General features: G+C 43.3%; 1 protein-coding gene across 4 annotated transcripts in view; it reads right to left on the reverse strand.

Moving 5' to 3' along the window:
* Nucleotides 1-356: 356 nt before the first annotated feature.
* CUNH10orf90 (chromosome unknown C10orf90 homolog) overlaps nt 357-16604 on the reverse strand; it is a 147751-nt gene continuing 131503 nt past the window's right edge. For 3 of the 4 annotated variants that reach the window (XM_031388634.1, XM_031388631.1, XM_031388632.1), the window contains 3 exons: nt 5016-5079; nt 1326-1425; nt 357-1197 (listed from right to left, as the gene is read on the reverse strand). In XM_031388634.1, the coding sequence (XP_031244494.1) occupies nt 1159-1197; nt 1326-1425; nt 5016-5079 (203 nt within the window). In that variant the 3' untranslated portion in view covers nt 357-1158. Of the gene's footprint in view, nt 1198-1325; nt 1426-5015; nt 5080-8011; nt 8055-16604 lie in introns of those variants that run through there. The other variant, XM_031388633.1, reaches the window with a different exon arrangement.

Below are 16604 nucleotides of genomic sequence, written 5' to 3' on the forward strand. Positions count from 1 at the left end.
CTCTGCTGAAGGGCATGGCAGAGAGGACAGTGCCAGGAGAGAGACCTTGGGGAGATATTTTAAGTTTGACAAATACAAAAAAGGATGTGCTCCAGAAACATCTGTAGCAGTGGGATGGACGACAGGGACAGGGGTGTCACCAGGGCTCCTCCACTTCTCTCTACACCTTCACTGGAAACTCCTACCCACTGCTGGGGCAGTCATCTCTGCTTCTTTGTACCAGCTCCCAAGAAGTGACATTCCCCAGTGGGCATCAGAAAGTACAAGGACTTTCATGGTGGCCAGAGATAGAGGTGTCACCATGGGGTTGTAGAGGGTATTGTCATTACTGATCAGAATACAGGACAGAGAAATGCTTGTGTTTCAAATAACCGCTTTTATTTCCACATTGGTTGCAAAAACTAATTTGTTCTTAACTCCACAAATACATATTTAGGAGGAGTGCTTGAAAGAATAAATTAAGAGTGGGTACCACTAGGCCATTCGGTCAAGATAACTTCCTGTGCAAGGGTGGTGAAGATGCTGCCAGCTTTACTCAGTCATTCTCCTGGGTCCCACTGAAACAGGTGCTCTGGCTAACACTGTGGGCGGGGCAGCAGAGAGGCAGAGGGCTCTTCTGCTTGTTCTGTGTTCTGCCTCTCCATCTGTCCATTAGCATTGTGACACACCAGGATGTGCACACAACACAAACTTTGACTTTAGATTTCAGAACTTGCAGCCATCAGGATTTGAAGTTAAAATGTGGTAGAATTTTGCTTCTCAAATTTTGAAAAAAGAAACATGCCCCCCCTCTCCTCCAAAAAACCAAGTATCCAAGCACACTTGAATATATAAAGCTTTCCTGCTTGAGTGGAATTGGTATAATGGAAACTTCAGAAGCAAAGGGTAAAATTCACAAGCCAAAAAAATTGGAAGGGACTAAGTGTGGTAGGTTCCAAGGTGTTGAAGTCCCAGCAATGGACTGCTGATGTATTGCCTGCAGTACTGTTGCTTGTGTTTGGGACATTCAGAAAGTGACATTTCCTTTGTGGGGAAAAAAAAAGAAAATCAGAAGTAAAGGTATCTTTCAAGTGTGGAGATAGTGTTAAACTTAATGGTTCATTCAGTGTCGTCAGAAGTGTTCCCAGATCCACGTTGGGCTAGCAGAGCCACCTGGGATCAAACTGCATTCCTTTGAAGGAGCTGGTCCAGTAATTGCTGGAGGAGCAAGGAAAACAAAGCTGTCAAGTTCACCCTTCACCTGCGTACTGCCCACCTTGAACCTGCGCCATTCACCCTTCACCTGTGTACCGCCCACCTCGAACCTGCGCCAGGCAGCTAGCTACCTTTTTGAAAACTTCCGCTCGGAGCCTGTTACTCTGTAAGATCACTCTTTTCTTCTGCTCTTCTTTTTTCTTTCTAACTTCCGGCAAGTTATTATAGATTCTGAAAGAGACAGAGGACTTGGTGAACCAAAGATGGCAGGTGTTGGTGTGAGGGGGCAGCCTGGCTAGTCAGCAGGAAGGAGCCCACAAGTGAGTCAGCTGGAGAACTCCCCTGCCCTCCGAGGGCAGGGAACCCTGTGGAAGAGGAGGAGCCACAGGGGATGAAGGACCCCAGGAGAACAAGGCCCTCTAAGGCAACCGAGCAAAATTCCTATGAACTCCCAGAGACCGAGGCAGCATGCCCTGGGCCTGCATGGATCTGCACCAGGTCCTCTACATAGATGTTACAGCTTTCAGTTTAGTACTTTTATGAGTCTGCTGAGTGTGTGAGTGAGTAGGTTTCTGATTCTAATGCCTTCTCTTGGGCTCTTTCTTCCTGTTGGTTTGTCTTGTCCAACTTCAATGTGATAGCTTTTTTTTTAAAAAAAAAAAAACAAAACAAAACACAAAAAACATTTTATTTTGTTAAAAAAAGAATAAAGGAAAAAATTAAAATGAAACAAGTACATTTGTAAACTTAAATTCATATTGGCCTTGAAAAAGAAAAGAAAATCTTTGAGGTCCCAGGACAGTCACACTGGGAACAGTATCTCAATAATGCTTCCTGGGCAGTGTAGCAGGCAAAGCTGGGAGACCAGGCCTTTGCATGGAAGTCACTTCTCAGCCTGCATTACCCACTGGTGTGCTGCTCTGAATGTCAACATTCTCTACATTTTCGCCATCTAATTTTTTGTTGTTGTTGTTGTTATTGTTGTTTGTTTGTTTTTTCGAGACAGGGTTTTTCTGTATAACCCTGGCTGTCCTGGAACTCACTCTCTAGACCAGGCTGGCCTCGAACTCAGAAATCTGCCTGCCTCTGCCTCCCAAGTGCTGGCATTAAAGGTGTGCACCACCACCACTTGGCTTTGCCATCTAATTTTTGACTACCTGTGACTTGACAAGGGGCGACAGATGAATGACAGCAGCAAGAATCATAGATTGGGAAAAAAAAATGCTTGTTTCTCTTAGCACATGGCTAAGCTGATTCTGAATACATTCCAGACTCAAGTATTTTGTCCTTGTTCCCATGTAAAATTATGAGCTTCTGAGCTATCAGTGGAGCCCAAGGGACCCTCGTCTGGAAGGTTGTTTCCTCCTCCTCAACACAAACTGTTTAGGTATTGATGTTGACTGGGTTTCCTCCAATACAATGGATTCACTATATCCTGAGCCTATATGTTCCTAAGCTATACAAAGCACTTGGTTCAAACATCTCTTTCTCATTTTCTCTCTATAATCTCTTCTAGGGCTAGGTACTTTATTACTGCTTAATGACATCTTAAAGACAGATGATTCGAGATGTCCTGCCCTTACAAGCATGAGCACAAAGTATAAATGGACAGTGACTATATCAGTAGGTGACATCTTGGTTACTGAGCATCAGGCTAGTAGTCACACTCAATGCTCATGATAGCTAGAAGAAGTATCTAGGGGGACTTGTCATACAACAAAGAACATGAGTCCCAGCAAGATGAAGAGATTTGGTGGGGGTAGAGCCGCTCAGTTGGCTAAAGGTAGGCTTCATCGGGGCCTCAAGCTGAATGCTCCTTACTTACTGCAAAGCACTGTGTTCCAACTACACCGCATACAGCTACCCATGGAATCCTGAGTAGCCTGGGCTCTGACAGAGCCTAGCACACTGTGGGTAGTAGTGAGGGTTATATAAATGTGTGAGTGAGGAAATACACCTTTGCTTCACTCAAGTATGATTGGAACAAGGAACAAGAGAGAAGATCACCAGGGAGCTGGTCCCAAAGCCCTCGAGTGGGCAGTTCCTGAGATCCAGAGACCATCTTTCCTGGAGCTGACCACCCAGCTTGACTGGGAAGTTAAAACAAAAGCTTCCATGTCCCACCTCTGGGCCTGCGCTGTTTCCTCAGACAAGGTCCCCTGATATATAATAGTTTGCCCCCACAAAGACACTGCACAGGCCGTCAAAAACAAGGACAGAAATTTGCATCTTGGCAAAGCTCACAGATGATGCCAGAAAATGGCAAGATACAGCAGAAAAGGCACACACATAGCACAACAAATGGTGGAAGACCAGGTGCCTGCTCAGTGTACCCACAGGAGGCTTTAAGGGGAGGAGAAAGGAGACCCAGTCTAGCAGATAGGTCTGGGGACCAGGGAGCTTCACCTTTACCTCTATTGCTTGATTTGAATAAGAATATAACCAACATAATCCATGACAAGGGAAGCACGGAAAAAGCATTTTCAAGTGACTGTGGAAAGCTGGGATGAAAGCCCAGTCAGGTACATTCCAGAGAGTAAAGAGATCCAATTGCTTGGTCCTCCTGAAGAGACCAGTTAAGGGCAACCACAGGCTGTGAATCCAGCTTCACCTAGCTTACTGGTCCTCCTCAAATACCAGCTTCTCTTTTAGAGACTTGCCAGGACAGAACTCTGTCTATTATCACTTCTTTGAAGTCCATTATTTAAATTGCTTGGTCTTGTAATAGCAGTTTTAGGTTTGGAGACCAATAACGAAAGGTTTTGTTGGTAGGGGTGGGGGTTCCCACTTAATTGAAGAGAACACTTTTGTTGCAAGGTGTATACAACTTTTCACTTATCAAAACAGCAAGTTTTCAAATGCAGGGACCGTTTATAAGCCCGGTTAGAATGCTGGGAGTCATGTCATTAATGGTATGCCCCCATTTCTTATTTTCTTACTTTCAAAGAGGTTCCCTGTAGGTAACCAAAGTTACTTAATTATCCTGGAAACAACATAATCACAGTAAAAGCAGAGATTTAGGGTCTGGAGTGGGGGCAAAATTATTCTTTCTATTTCGTTGGTGTCTCTGAGTGCACTATCAATTTGATTTAATTACTATAATCTCTCCTAGGGCTAGGTACTTTATTACTGCTTAATGACATTTTATGTGTGTGAACATGGCCAACCCCGCTGAGCCTTTGTGTCCTGGTTAAGAAGCCAGGTCCCGAGGAAGAATGGTAGCCTTTGTGTGCCCCAGGGTGCTAAGAGTTAGTGGGAGTCTTGAAAGGTGACTGCCCAGGCAAAGCAGGGAGGACCCTGGCAGGTCCTTGCCAAGACTGCCAGAGACAGACTTGCCAGAAAAGCCACTTTGTGGCCCCTCTGAGGCCCCTCTGGCTCCCTTGCTCTGTCGGCTTCCAGCTTGGAAGCTTTTCCTCAGGACCGCCATAGTCAAGGCCCTCCAGAAAACATGGGTTCTCTCCTCCTCGTAAAATTACTTTCAGAGGTGCAGCCGCACATGGCTCCTGCCCAGAGCCACGAGGCGAAGGCACGGAAGAGTTCTAGTTCAGAATCTGCTGATCACTTAGGGACCAATTATGGGCCCACTCCTGAATCCAAGACCCACCACTTTCCTAAAGTTAGTCCAAGAGCAGCATAAACATTCCGAGGCACAATTTGACAGCTTTGCTCACCTCAGCCAGGTTTTCAGATCAGCAGCCAAGAAGACCCCCGTCCTTAAATATAGGCCTAGAAGCCCTGGCCTGAGGGAACAGCATCTGGGCCCTTCAAGCCTCCCAGCCCCCTCTCCAGCTCTTTCCACACTTCCCACAACAGCCAAGTACCTTTTAGATCTCATATGCATCTCCTTCTCTGAAATGCATCTTTCTTTGGGTTTGAACAAGTTATCTGGAAGAAATAGAAAAAGGATTAACTTCAGGAGTTACAGCATAGCACAATGTATGGAGCGACCCTGAGGGAGAGCCAGGAACATTCTCTGTGGTGGTTAACCCTCCTCCAAGCTATTCCCTGAGTCAAATACTGTGGGTCCCAATTGACCATCCGGTAGCTGGTCTCAGCAATAGTTAAGTAGAGTGAAAGCACAATGTCAGAAACTTTTAGTTGTAAACTTGATACAATCTAGAATCACTGAGGAAGAAAGTCTTCATGAGGGACTATGTAAATCAGGCTGGCCTGTGGACATGACTGTGAAGATGGCTGCCTTGATTGCTAATTGAGGTAGCAATTAAGGCCCATACTGAAGAAGGCTAGTATTATTTCAAGGCTGGGCCCTGAACATGTTTAGAGCTCTGGCCGCTCTTGCAAAGGACTCAGATTCAGCTCCCAGCACCCACATGGTGGCTCACAGCTATTTGTTAACTCCAATTTCCAGGGATCTGATACTTTCTCCTGGCCTCTGTGGGCACCACACACATGTGGTGCACATGTGCAGACATTCATATGTATAAAGTAGAAACAAATCTTAGAAAAATAGAAAAAGATCTAGCAATGTACCATACATACAAGCAAGCAAGGGTTCTTGAATTTACTCTGTCTGCTCTTGACTTTGGTTTCCCCGAATAATAGACTGAAATTTGGAATTGTAAGCCTTAACATGCCCTTTTTTCCCTTACCTCACCTCTTGATAGGATATTTTATCATAGTATATGAACTACTGCACAGAGAGCTGCCCCACCAAACACTTATTTTAGCAGGAAGAAGTCATGTCTTGGTGAAGTGACAAATGCGAGAGCACTGCTCAAGGGAAAACCTTTACAGTAGGTCCAAAGGGTTCTAAAGATAAGGAGACTTCCCGATCACCCCTAGAATATTCTGAAAGGGAAGGTCTGGCTCCTGCCTGCAGTTCTTCAACAAGGAGATTCTACCTCTGGAATATGAAGGCCCTCTTAGACCCTTTAAAGCCTAGAGAAGTCATGGGACAAGTCACATATGCTGGTGTCCTTTGACTAAAAAGAGTACACTAGAGTAGGCATGAAATCATGACATTGTTTCTGTGGGTTTTTTTTTTTTTTAAGTGCATGTAATGGTTAGCTTCAGTTATTAACTGGACAAAATTTAGTATCACCTGGAAAGGAAGACTCAATGAGGGACTGTTTACATTGTGTTGGCCTTTGGGCTTGTCTGTAGTGGGTTGTACTAATTATATTAACTAATGAGGGAAGAACTAGTCCACTGTGGGTGGCACCATTCCCTATGCAGGGGATTCTGAATTGTATGGGAGTGAAGAAATCCAACGGAGCACAGACAAAACAAGCAAGCTGTGATATGAGTAGCTGTTTGAAATTCCTGTTTTGATTTTCCCATAGTGATGAACTGTAAGGTAGAATAAACCCTGTTCTCCCTCAAGTTGCTTTTTGTCAGGATAGTTTATTACAACAATAAAAATGCAAGTAGAACAGTGTGTGTGTGTGTGTGTGTGTGTGTTGTGTGGTCATATGTAATATACACATTATATACATATATATAATCTTTATCTTTAATAATATCTTTAAAATGGTATATCTAAAAATTTCTTTCTATCAATTACAATACCCGAAAAAGCAGTGACTTTGGAATGCCCATGAGACTTTCAGCCTTAATTTAGCCAAGGGTGCTGTTCAATTAGTTTTCCTAGAGTACTATCACAGGGGTTATATCTGAGCATCTGTCATGCTTTCTGGAAACTCTAGACAATCATAAGGAGTCAGGTTTCCATGGAGGTACAGGAAGACGGGGCTATTAAGGAATGGACAATAAAACATAGTCACCAGTTCACAGTGTGGAATAGATCTTTGTGGATCAGCTTTTCCTATCAGTCATTAAAGAAATTTGATTACAAGTGCAGTTTGTAATGTTTTTATCCACCCTACTCCATAACATGATGCTTAAGAGGGGAAAGACTCCAGGGTTCAGAAAGGTGGGGGCTTGTGAAGAGAGAAGGCATCAACATATGATGCAAAGAGGAACAGGTGCTCCTGGTGCCCCACCCTAGCCTCCACCCCAGTCAGTGCTTCTGGAACTTCCCAGAATGAACCAACAAAAGTTCTAGCTAAGTCAATCTGGATCCTGGTCATTGTGCATATTCAAATATGTGCATATTTGAAGACTTCCCTCAGAGAGGGAGAGGAAGCTTTAAGCAGAATCCCAAACCCAATTTTGGATTAGCATTCTTTAGGAGCTACAGGAGGCCAGGGTGGAGCCAGTATAGACAGACATAGACACCTGGGGGGATAAAAACATTATAAACTGTACTTGTAAGACTTTTCATAATCTCCAATTGACCGTATGTGATCTATTGTCGAAACCAGCCATTCATTTTCTCCTTGGTCTGTTTCTTCAGAGCACCTGATACCACAATTAAGCTTTGGTTCTATTTCCAAGAGAAAACAAAAGAAAACTGTGAGCCACCTGACACTTCCAGGGCTCTGTTTTCTGAACTGGTTTTAGCCAGTTGTGAGAGTAGGAGGTGGGATCCTGGACCCAGCAGTCCTCAGTGGGTATAAAACAAGCAGGTCTATATCCAAGAAGGCTCAAGACTGGTGGGCTCAACCTGAACATAGGGGAGGTAGTTGCTATGGATTTTGAGTCTGCTTAATATCACCAAGCCCGTCTGAGAAATGGGATATGTGCTGAGGCTGTTTGGCCAGGAGAAGAGAGGCAGAAGGCAAAGGGTACACCTTGCTGGAGGGAGGGAATGAAGTGAAGCTGTGAAGTGGCTCTAAGATCACTCAAGTAGAAAGACTCCATCTGCCTCTAGCAATGCTTTAGTTTCACTTTTGTTGCTGACATATAATATCCTGACAAAAGCAAATGTAGAGGGGAAGGGGTTTATTTAGCTTACAGTTCCTGGACAGTCCGTCATTTCAGGCGCTTCTAAGCAAGAACTTGAGGCAGCAGGTCAGATGCACAGTCAAAAGCAGAGGAAGAAAGAATAAAGGGATGATTGCTTACTGCTCAACTAGATTTCTCTACTCTTACATCCAGAGCCCTAAACAATATAGGGATGATATTACTCACTTTCAGTCTGGGTCTTTCCACACTAATTAAGATAATTAGGACAAGCCTACACACACACACACACACACACACACACACACACACACACACACACACACCATCTAGATAAATCCCTCACTTAGACACTTTTCCCCAGGCAATTCTTAGTTGTAGTGAGCTGACAAACTATTCTACCAATGGCACTTTGCCTTTGGCAGTCTGTGGGGAAAATGGCCAGAACAGAGGTGTGTGTGTGTGTGTGTGTGTGTGTGTGTGTGTGTGTGTCGGGGGGGGGGGAGGTGTACTTTGGGAATGTGAGTGATCACAATGATTCTGTCTGCCCTTGCAGAAGCTTTCTTCTATGATCTCAGTCTTCCTCCCAACCCTGTGGCATACCCATGGCATTTTAGGGCTGGTGTTCAAAGGGTGAGTTTTACCTGCTCAGGTTCACTGTATATGAGTGAGAGGCAGGACTGGGTTCCAGCCCCTTTTAGCCTACTGCCATTCACATGTACTCTGGACCAACACTACTACCAACTACAGGATTTGTTTTTGAGGACCATGAACAAGGGTTCTTCTATTTCTCATGAGATAAATTCCAAATTCATTTCCCACACACTCTTTCCTTTTATAGCTCTTCAAGGATTTGGTGTGACTCATGGGGAATTCATTTAATGGGATGTACTATGGGACATGTCTCCCATTTGCTCCTGTGGTTGAAGACTTGGTGGTACTTTTGGAGATGGGGCCTTGCTAGAAGAAATGGGGTGCTAGAAGGCTGACCTTGAAGTAACCTGGCTTCACTTCCTGTAGGATCTCTATTCCCAATCTACCCAGATAAAAGCTACCTCTCTTTCTTACCACCACAACTGTGAGCCGATTCTGCTGATATGCGTCCCCTATTACCATGGCCTGTATCCTCCAACTGAGAGCAGGATAAACCCTTCCTCTCTTACACAGATTTGTCGGCTATGTTGATTCATCAGCTGGTTAGTCTCAGCAGAGAGAAGCCCCTGCTATATGCGCTTTGCTCAAAGATATGGGGAAACCCCATGTGTTCATACCTGCTTACAGAAATTCTACTTTTATAAAACTCAGAGACTGGCAAGAATCATTTTCAACCCCCTTCTGTATTTTTTATGGATTTTCTTAGAGCTGTATATATTCTGGGTTCTTTGGAGGAAAAAGACTACAAGTATATCTACTCTATTATCAGTGAAATGGAGGGGAGTTTTCCTCAGCAAAATTAGCAAGGTAATCTGCATTCTGACACACACACACACACACACACACACACACACACACGGTCCTCCTTCTGATTTTATTTGGCAAGGCCATGCTTCCTTAAGCTCTTGCCTGTTTCAAAGTCAACAAGCAACTAGGTACCAAGTCCTCCAAGCTTCTGAGGTGGCTCTTGTAAAACCCAAGTCCCCAAATCCCATTAATTTGTATAAACACAGGGAGGTATTTATTGCCATTTCTACATCAATTGTGTGTGAGCATATACGGGGACAGGTGGCCTCAGCATGCAGCCTCTTGACAATGTCATGTCACCAGGAAGCAACCAGGACCACCCTGATGCCAGTACAGCTGGTTGTCTTCCTCTCCTGAAAAGCTTTACAGCTCCCACGGGCTGGCAAAGCTTCAACCTCTCTCTGCAGTCATCTATGTGATAATCGACCCTTCAAGATCCATCTCAACAACGAACTCCCAGGAGCCTTTCCTTGGTCACTCTGGGCTCTTGAAAGAATGTTGTAGACATTTGCTTCTCCTAAGGAACACTCAACCCAAGTTCTGCCTTTTGGAACACAACAAAACCACTAAGCTACCCTGCAAAGTAGATGCTTGGTCTGCACCTCCTTAAGTCTTCCATAAGAAAGCATTAAGGACTGGCCTTTTCATGAAGAGTAAATATGTAGTGTGTTCTAGGGCACCTTGATTTGCTATATTCTAAGACCACAGGGTTGGCCATTGGCTGATTTCAGATAAGCAGCTGACTCGAGCCATCATACCATGGTTTCTGAGATTCAAGTAAGTTCTACCCACGTCTATCTATGTCACCACTGTGGAACCTCTAGTTCGTCTGAAGTAGGCCATAGTGGGCTGACTTATCTTGGGCTAATGAGAGCTTCTGAAATTAACCACACAAAAGCTTAGTGGAGATTAATGTTAACTCTGAATTCCTGTGATGAGAAATGCCTGTGTTGGGTTTTCTAAAGTGTCTCACCTCTCTAACATCCTGTCCTGCTTATGTGGAATCCTGTCCCTGCTGACAGCTGCACTGGGGTGACTACCTTGATCTAGGAGCGTGGGAGGTAGGTGGGAGCCCCAGAAAGGCTGTGGTGATTATGAAAACAAACCTGTGCCCCCACCATCATGGAAACACATGAGAGAGTTTGAAAAGGTGCTACAGCTCTCTCTTCCTTCTGGACAAAAGAAAAAAAAATCCCAAGGGGGTCTCCAGAAAACAAATGTGAGGAATAAGATGACGAAGAGGTTCCAGGGGGAACATGCAAACCATGAGATGTCCCCAGAGAGACACCCTCAAGCTGAGATTGGGGCCACCATCTCAGGGGTCAGGTGAGAAGACAAGGTAGAAGGGAGTGAAGGAGTTCAAGGGTCCTTTGGGAAGACTGAATGACAGGGACCACAATGACTGAGGCAGCCAGGACCATCCCCTTCTGGGAAGACCTTGCTGCAGTGGCCAGTGAAAGGACTGTGGAGCCACATACAAAGAACACTGATTAAAAAAAAATTTTTTTTTTTTTTGGAGAGGAATGGATTCTCTATGTGCTTTATAGCTATCCTGTTCTAGTTCTGGGACCCATCAGCACTGTCATTGTCATTCATTTCCTGACTCCATAGAGGTCCTCTCTGATAGGATTCTAGACTTGAATTACAGCTGTCTACCTTCCCCCCTTTCCCCAAAGTGGCATAAGCTCTCAAGACAAGGAGGGTCTCTTTTCTATCCATTTATACTGCCCAGGTCAGCACACCACACCCCATCCACAATATGCCCCTCCACCAGGAAGACATGAGATGCCCCAGACTGATACTGATACTGCCTAGCCCAACATGGGACACAGAGATCAAGCAATCTTCATTAGTTCCCTCTAAAAGCCAGAGGGGTTACCAAAGAGGACTAGCCTAAAGAGTGTCAAGGACACACAGGCCCATGAGTCACATTTATAGAAATCCCATTAAGTAGTGTTGGCAACAACAGAGGCCGCCAAACTAAACCAGTTCACTATTTTCATTGAGGCTAGAAGGCCCAAAGTAAACCCCAAAGGGTGCTCATTTCTAAAGAAAACTATATGGCTGTTGTCCCCTAGGAGCTTCCACAATGTTTAGGAAATAGAAGGAACTCCACTTGGAAGATGGGCTGCTTCACTGGGCCTTAACATTTAATGACTCCTAATTCTTAAAGATCTAACTCAACAAGACAGGGAATCCTATGTAAAGATAAGATAAGCATGCATAAATTAAATATGCTTTTATGATGTACACAGGGTCATTCGTTCGTCTTGTGTGTGTAAGCTTAGTCTAACTTATGCTGGATCCATGTTACTGTGACAGAAGGTAATGTGAAGGATAAGAAACAAGTGAAGTCCTCCCATGGGCTTCACAGGCTTAAGACAGAATGCCAGACCAAGCATGCCCAATTGAATTGGCACTTACGACAAATAACAAGTCCCTTAATATACTAAGTATAGACATCTTAGATGCTGTATGGAACCTAATCATTCAAGGAATTTACTGGGGTTGATCTGAAATGCCACTCTGAGATAGTGTGAGAGTTAAATATTGATCCAGGCTGCAGATGCAATGTGACCTCTACCATCATGGCCCGCTCCCTGGCAGAATGGCTGCACCCCTAAACTGAGGAGCCTGTCCTTCCTGGAGCTTCTTTTCTTGGGTATTTGATCACAGGAATGAGGACAGTAACAGACACACCAGTATTCAACGTTTCCATTTGCTGAATCTAGGAGCTGTGCTTCGTGTGATCTCGGAAGCTCTCCGTGCCATGACAACACAGCATCAGGGCTCAGTGTGAGTGGAAAACAACCTATGTGAGGTCAGCCCCTGGTCATTCCGTCAGCTCAAGTTCTGCTCTGTCTGGCAGGCTTCTCTCTCTCTTTTCCGTGCTTATTTCCTATCACACCATCTTTAAAGCCCTTTCCAAGGGTCTGTGACAGGGTCTTTGTATTCCAGAAGACTTCATGCTGGGCACTACCATAGACAGCACAGGAGCCAGCATGGACACAGTTCCAGGCCACCTTCCAGAATGAGGCAAAGCCAGTCACAGATAGAAACAGGCCCCACACTGTCTGCTGCCCAGACAGTCCCGAGGGCTCCAGCTATCATTTCCAGGCATTAGTAGACCAAAGCAGACAATAGGAACATGCCCTCACTGTTCTAAATTTCCAAGGAAAAATGGAAAATTGCAGCTCCAGTTGGGGTTTCTTTAGTAACTATAATGGGCATAAACAAACAAACAAACAAACAACAAATCACAGAACAATATTTCTAAAGTGGACTTTTGAAACAGTCCAAGGTTAAAGATGTTTAGGTAAAAATAAGGTGAAAAAGATTTAAACACTTTATTGCAGGACCTGTAAGTGCCTTTAACATCCCTGGGAGTTATGAACTTCTGAGAGAAAACAGAATGAGTAGCACAAACAATTGTCAAAATAACTCTAAGAGACATGGGTCCTGCTCTGGAACTGTAGGTAGCACTGGACTAGAGGACACTGAGAAAAAAGAAAAGCCAACTACGGGACACTAACCATTAGAGTTAATCTGCATTTTCCAAAATTATCAGTGTACATTGGATGGGTGATTAATCTTCACCAATAAAATAAAGTCTGGCTAGGTATGGTGGCACACCTGTAATCTCAGCATTGAAAAAGCTGGAGCAGGAGGACTACCATGAGTTCAGTGCCAGCCTGGGCTACAGAGTACCAGGTCAGTCAAAGCTACAGAGCAAAACCCTGCTTTGCTGCACTGCTAGGAATAATAGTAATTATTACCACTAATAATCACATAGTTAAATTATTATTATTTGGATATGTAAAATCTAATTTTTCTTCCCAATTACTTAATTTCCAACAATAACAACTCTGCGACTAATTATTAATAAATGCTTAGGTCATAAATTACTGCTTGCTCTCTGACTCGCTCTTAACTTACTGTTCCTTTTATTCTAACCTGAGTTCAGGTGCGTGGTTTACGTCTGTCTCCTTAGCATTCTGGGGCTAATCTTCCATGCCCTTATTTCCCAGAATTGTCTCTATCCCTGCCAGATGGTCCCATCTCCTATTTCCTGTCCCACATCACTGGCCATAAGTTTTTTTTTTTAATTGACACGTGGTGCTTCTAAGAGATTCTTTCTACAACTAACATTTTCTGGAATATATACAGGTTCTAGTCTTTGGTCCTTCCAAAGTGCTTGTTTTTAAGACTCTGGATCCATGTACAACACCACGAATGTTATTTCCAATACTGCTGTAAAACAGACCAAGTACCAAGAGAGGTTCCTTACCTATGGCTTCCTCCGTAGGAGAATGACAGACCAGGAAGACTCCTACAGCCTGTGCTGCCATTATAGACAAGGACTGCTATAATCTCAGGTAGGACCAACCTCAACTAACAGCTACACAGACTTTCTTCACTGTGTTGTCACTGGATCTAGAGGTGGCACAACCACTCCCTTATTTCCCATAAACCTATTCACAGAGATGAATACCTCTAACCCTGCTAGCTTAAAAAACTCAGAAGAGGCTTCTATCACATGTGCACACATCAATACAAAGCAAGAAAAAAAAATGAAAATCCAAGGAAGTGCACTCTTACAAAGAACGCAACCATTGTCCAACAACTGAGAACAAAGACTTGGAAATCTAAAGAAATCCCTCGAAAAGGAATTGAAGGAATTGTATAGTAGTTTAAGAGAACACAAATAGCTCTATGAAATTAGGAAAACAAAAAATGAACAAAATAGTTTACCAGATTGAAATGTTCTTTTAAAAGAGGGGAGTTTTATAATTCTGAAGCTAGAGACTACCATAAATGAAGTGAAAAATGTAACAGTCAGATTTATTAAACAGAAGAAATAATCTGAACTCCGAAATGGGATATTTAAAACTATCTAGTCATGGAAATAAATAAAAGAGAATAGAGGAAAGTCTACATGCTTTAGGAGACATCATTAAAACACCCAAAATGTTGTACCACAAGATTCTAAGAAGAGAGAGGCAAATGGGCAGAGAGTTTATTTAAAGAAACAAAGCTAAAAGTCTAGGGAAATATATAAACACCTAAGTATAGAGATCGCAAAGGCTTCAGTCAGACTCAACTCCCCAAACCAAACATTAAATCTTGGAAGTAGGAAGAAGATTCTTAAACATCCTGAGGCACTCAGATCTCTCATCCGAAATATCAGTTGCCAAGAGGCAACGGAATGACATATTCCAAAGGCTGAAACAGAAACCGCAACTACCCCCCACAAACAAAACAAAACCCAACAAAAATTGCTAACCCAATATACTTTACTGGACAAATCAGTCTAGAAATAAATGTCTAAATGCTTTCCTTGAATAAGTTTATTCATTCTGCCAAAATTGGCAAAGGACATCCTTTAAGCAGAAACAAAAGGCTTCAAACTAGTAATGGGAAAACACATGGTGAGAAAGTACATAGACAGCACAAACCAGCATATTCTAATGCTATAATGTCACAGTGAAAGTGATTCATACCTCTAATAGGTTAAGAGAAAGAGGTAATTAAGATATAGCTAAGCTAAGAAAAATACAGTATAAAATATGTAAATTATTACACCAAAAAAGAGAAAAACCTGGTAGTGAGGAGTTAAAAATATTAGTTGAGTGGTAGTGGCTCATGCCTTTGAGCCCAGTACTCAGGAGGCAGAGACAGGCAGACCTCTGTGAGTTCGAGGCCAGCCTGGTCTATAGAATGAGTTCCTGGACAGCCAGGGCTACACAGAGAAATCCTATCTCTCTCTATATATAGATGTAGCTGGAAGGATTTTGGGGAGGGTGGATATTTCTGAGACATATCAATCTTTCCACCCAATATCTCAAGTACTGAGATTATACCAGTAGCCTTAAGCTTCACAAATACATAGTTTTTTTGTTTGTTTGTTTGTTTTTAATAATCAAGTAAATTTGAATTACTATTAGTTTAAGCAGCTTGTTACAATACTGTGAGATTCGGGTAGCTACATTGAAAGCCAATCAGTAGATGTGAGAAATAATAGAAAGAAACCAGTGATGGCTATACCTACCGATCAGTGCGTCAACACTCACCAGAGAAGCTGCTTCTTGCAGTAGATAGAGAGACCCACAACGGGTCAATTTCAAGGTCCAAGCATTTATGTAAAAGAAGGGCCAGGAAGATGGTCAGAGCCAGAGGTAGAGAATGACTTTAAGGAAATAGCATTTTGCAGACCCAACAAGGCAGGTACATACATGACTTCATAGTGAGAATAACAGCATGCTTAAGACCCACACAGACTCAAGCCAAGAAAGGTGGACCCAAGAAACTACCGCTAGCTAATGAGCTATTGGCAATTGCTTGCTGCTTGGAAAGGGAAAGTTAATTACTCCAATGAAGTGACATTTGGTATATTAACTACACTCCAAGGCAGACCCCACACCCATAGTAGTCAGCCAATACGAAGTAACTTGATGGGTTTAAAAGATATACAGGCACAGATGAAGATGCAGATGCAGACACAGACACAGACATACACAGGTTGGATGGGTAGGCATTGGGAGGAGGATGAAAATGATCACAATGAAATCCTCAAAAAAATAGATGGAAGTGTTACTTAAAAACAAAAACAAAAAAAGAGTCAAATCCTGTAGTGAAAATCTGGGTTTCTTTAAAAATACAGATGTTATATAAATATGTCTTTGTTTCAATGCAGGTGTGAAATATGGGGCTGCTTCATCATTCACAGTAGCTAACTATCCTGTGTCTCATGCAGGTGCCATGATTTTACCAGCTGAAGATAGTTTACTCTTCAGAGGGTATAAAAATGCCAGAGCCCAGAAAAGGGGGCAACTGCTGGTCCCCGGCTGCTGCTGCTGGTGGTGGTGGTGACTGCTGGTTGCTGGGTTGGTGATTGTTGGTTGGAGATACCTTGACTGCAAAGGTTGGACTTGTTCCTAGGAACTCAACGCTAATGAGATTAGCAGTCTAATGAGATTGACATCACATCTCCCCTTTATCCTTCTTTCTCTCCTACCCAGTATCGGAGATTGGAAGGGATTAGGGTGGAGTAGGTTGGTAGAGGAAAAAGAGCCCAATAAAGTAGCCAAAAAGTACGGTGAGAAAATCCATCACTACAAAACCATCAACACAGGAGATAGCAAGGGAGAAAAAACCCTGAGGCCTGATAAAAATAAGAAACAAGG

This window comes from Mastomys coucha, unplaced genomic scaffold, assembly GCF_008632895.1.
Source record: "Mastomys coucha isolate ucsf_1 unplaced genomic scaffold, UCSF_Mcou_1 pScaffold21, whole genome shotgun sequence".
Taxonomy (NCBI): domain Eukaryota; kingdom Metazoa; phylum Chordata; class Mammalia; order Rodentia; family Muridae; genus Mastomys; species Mastomys coucha.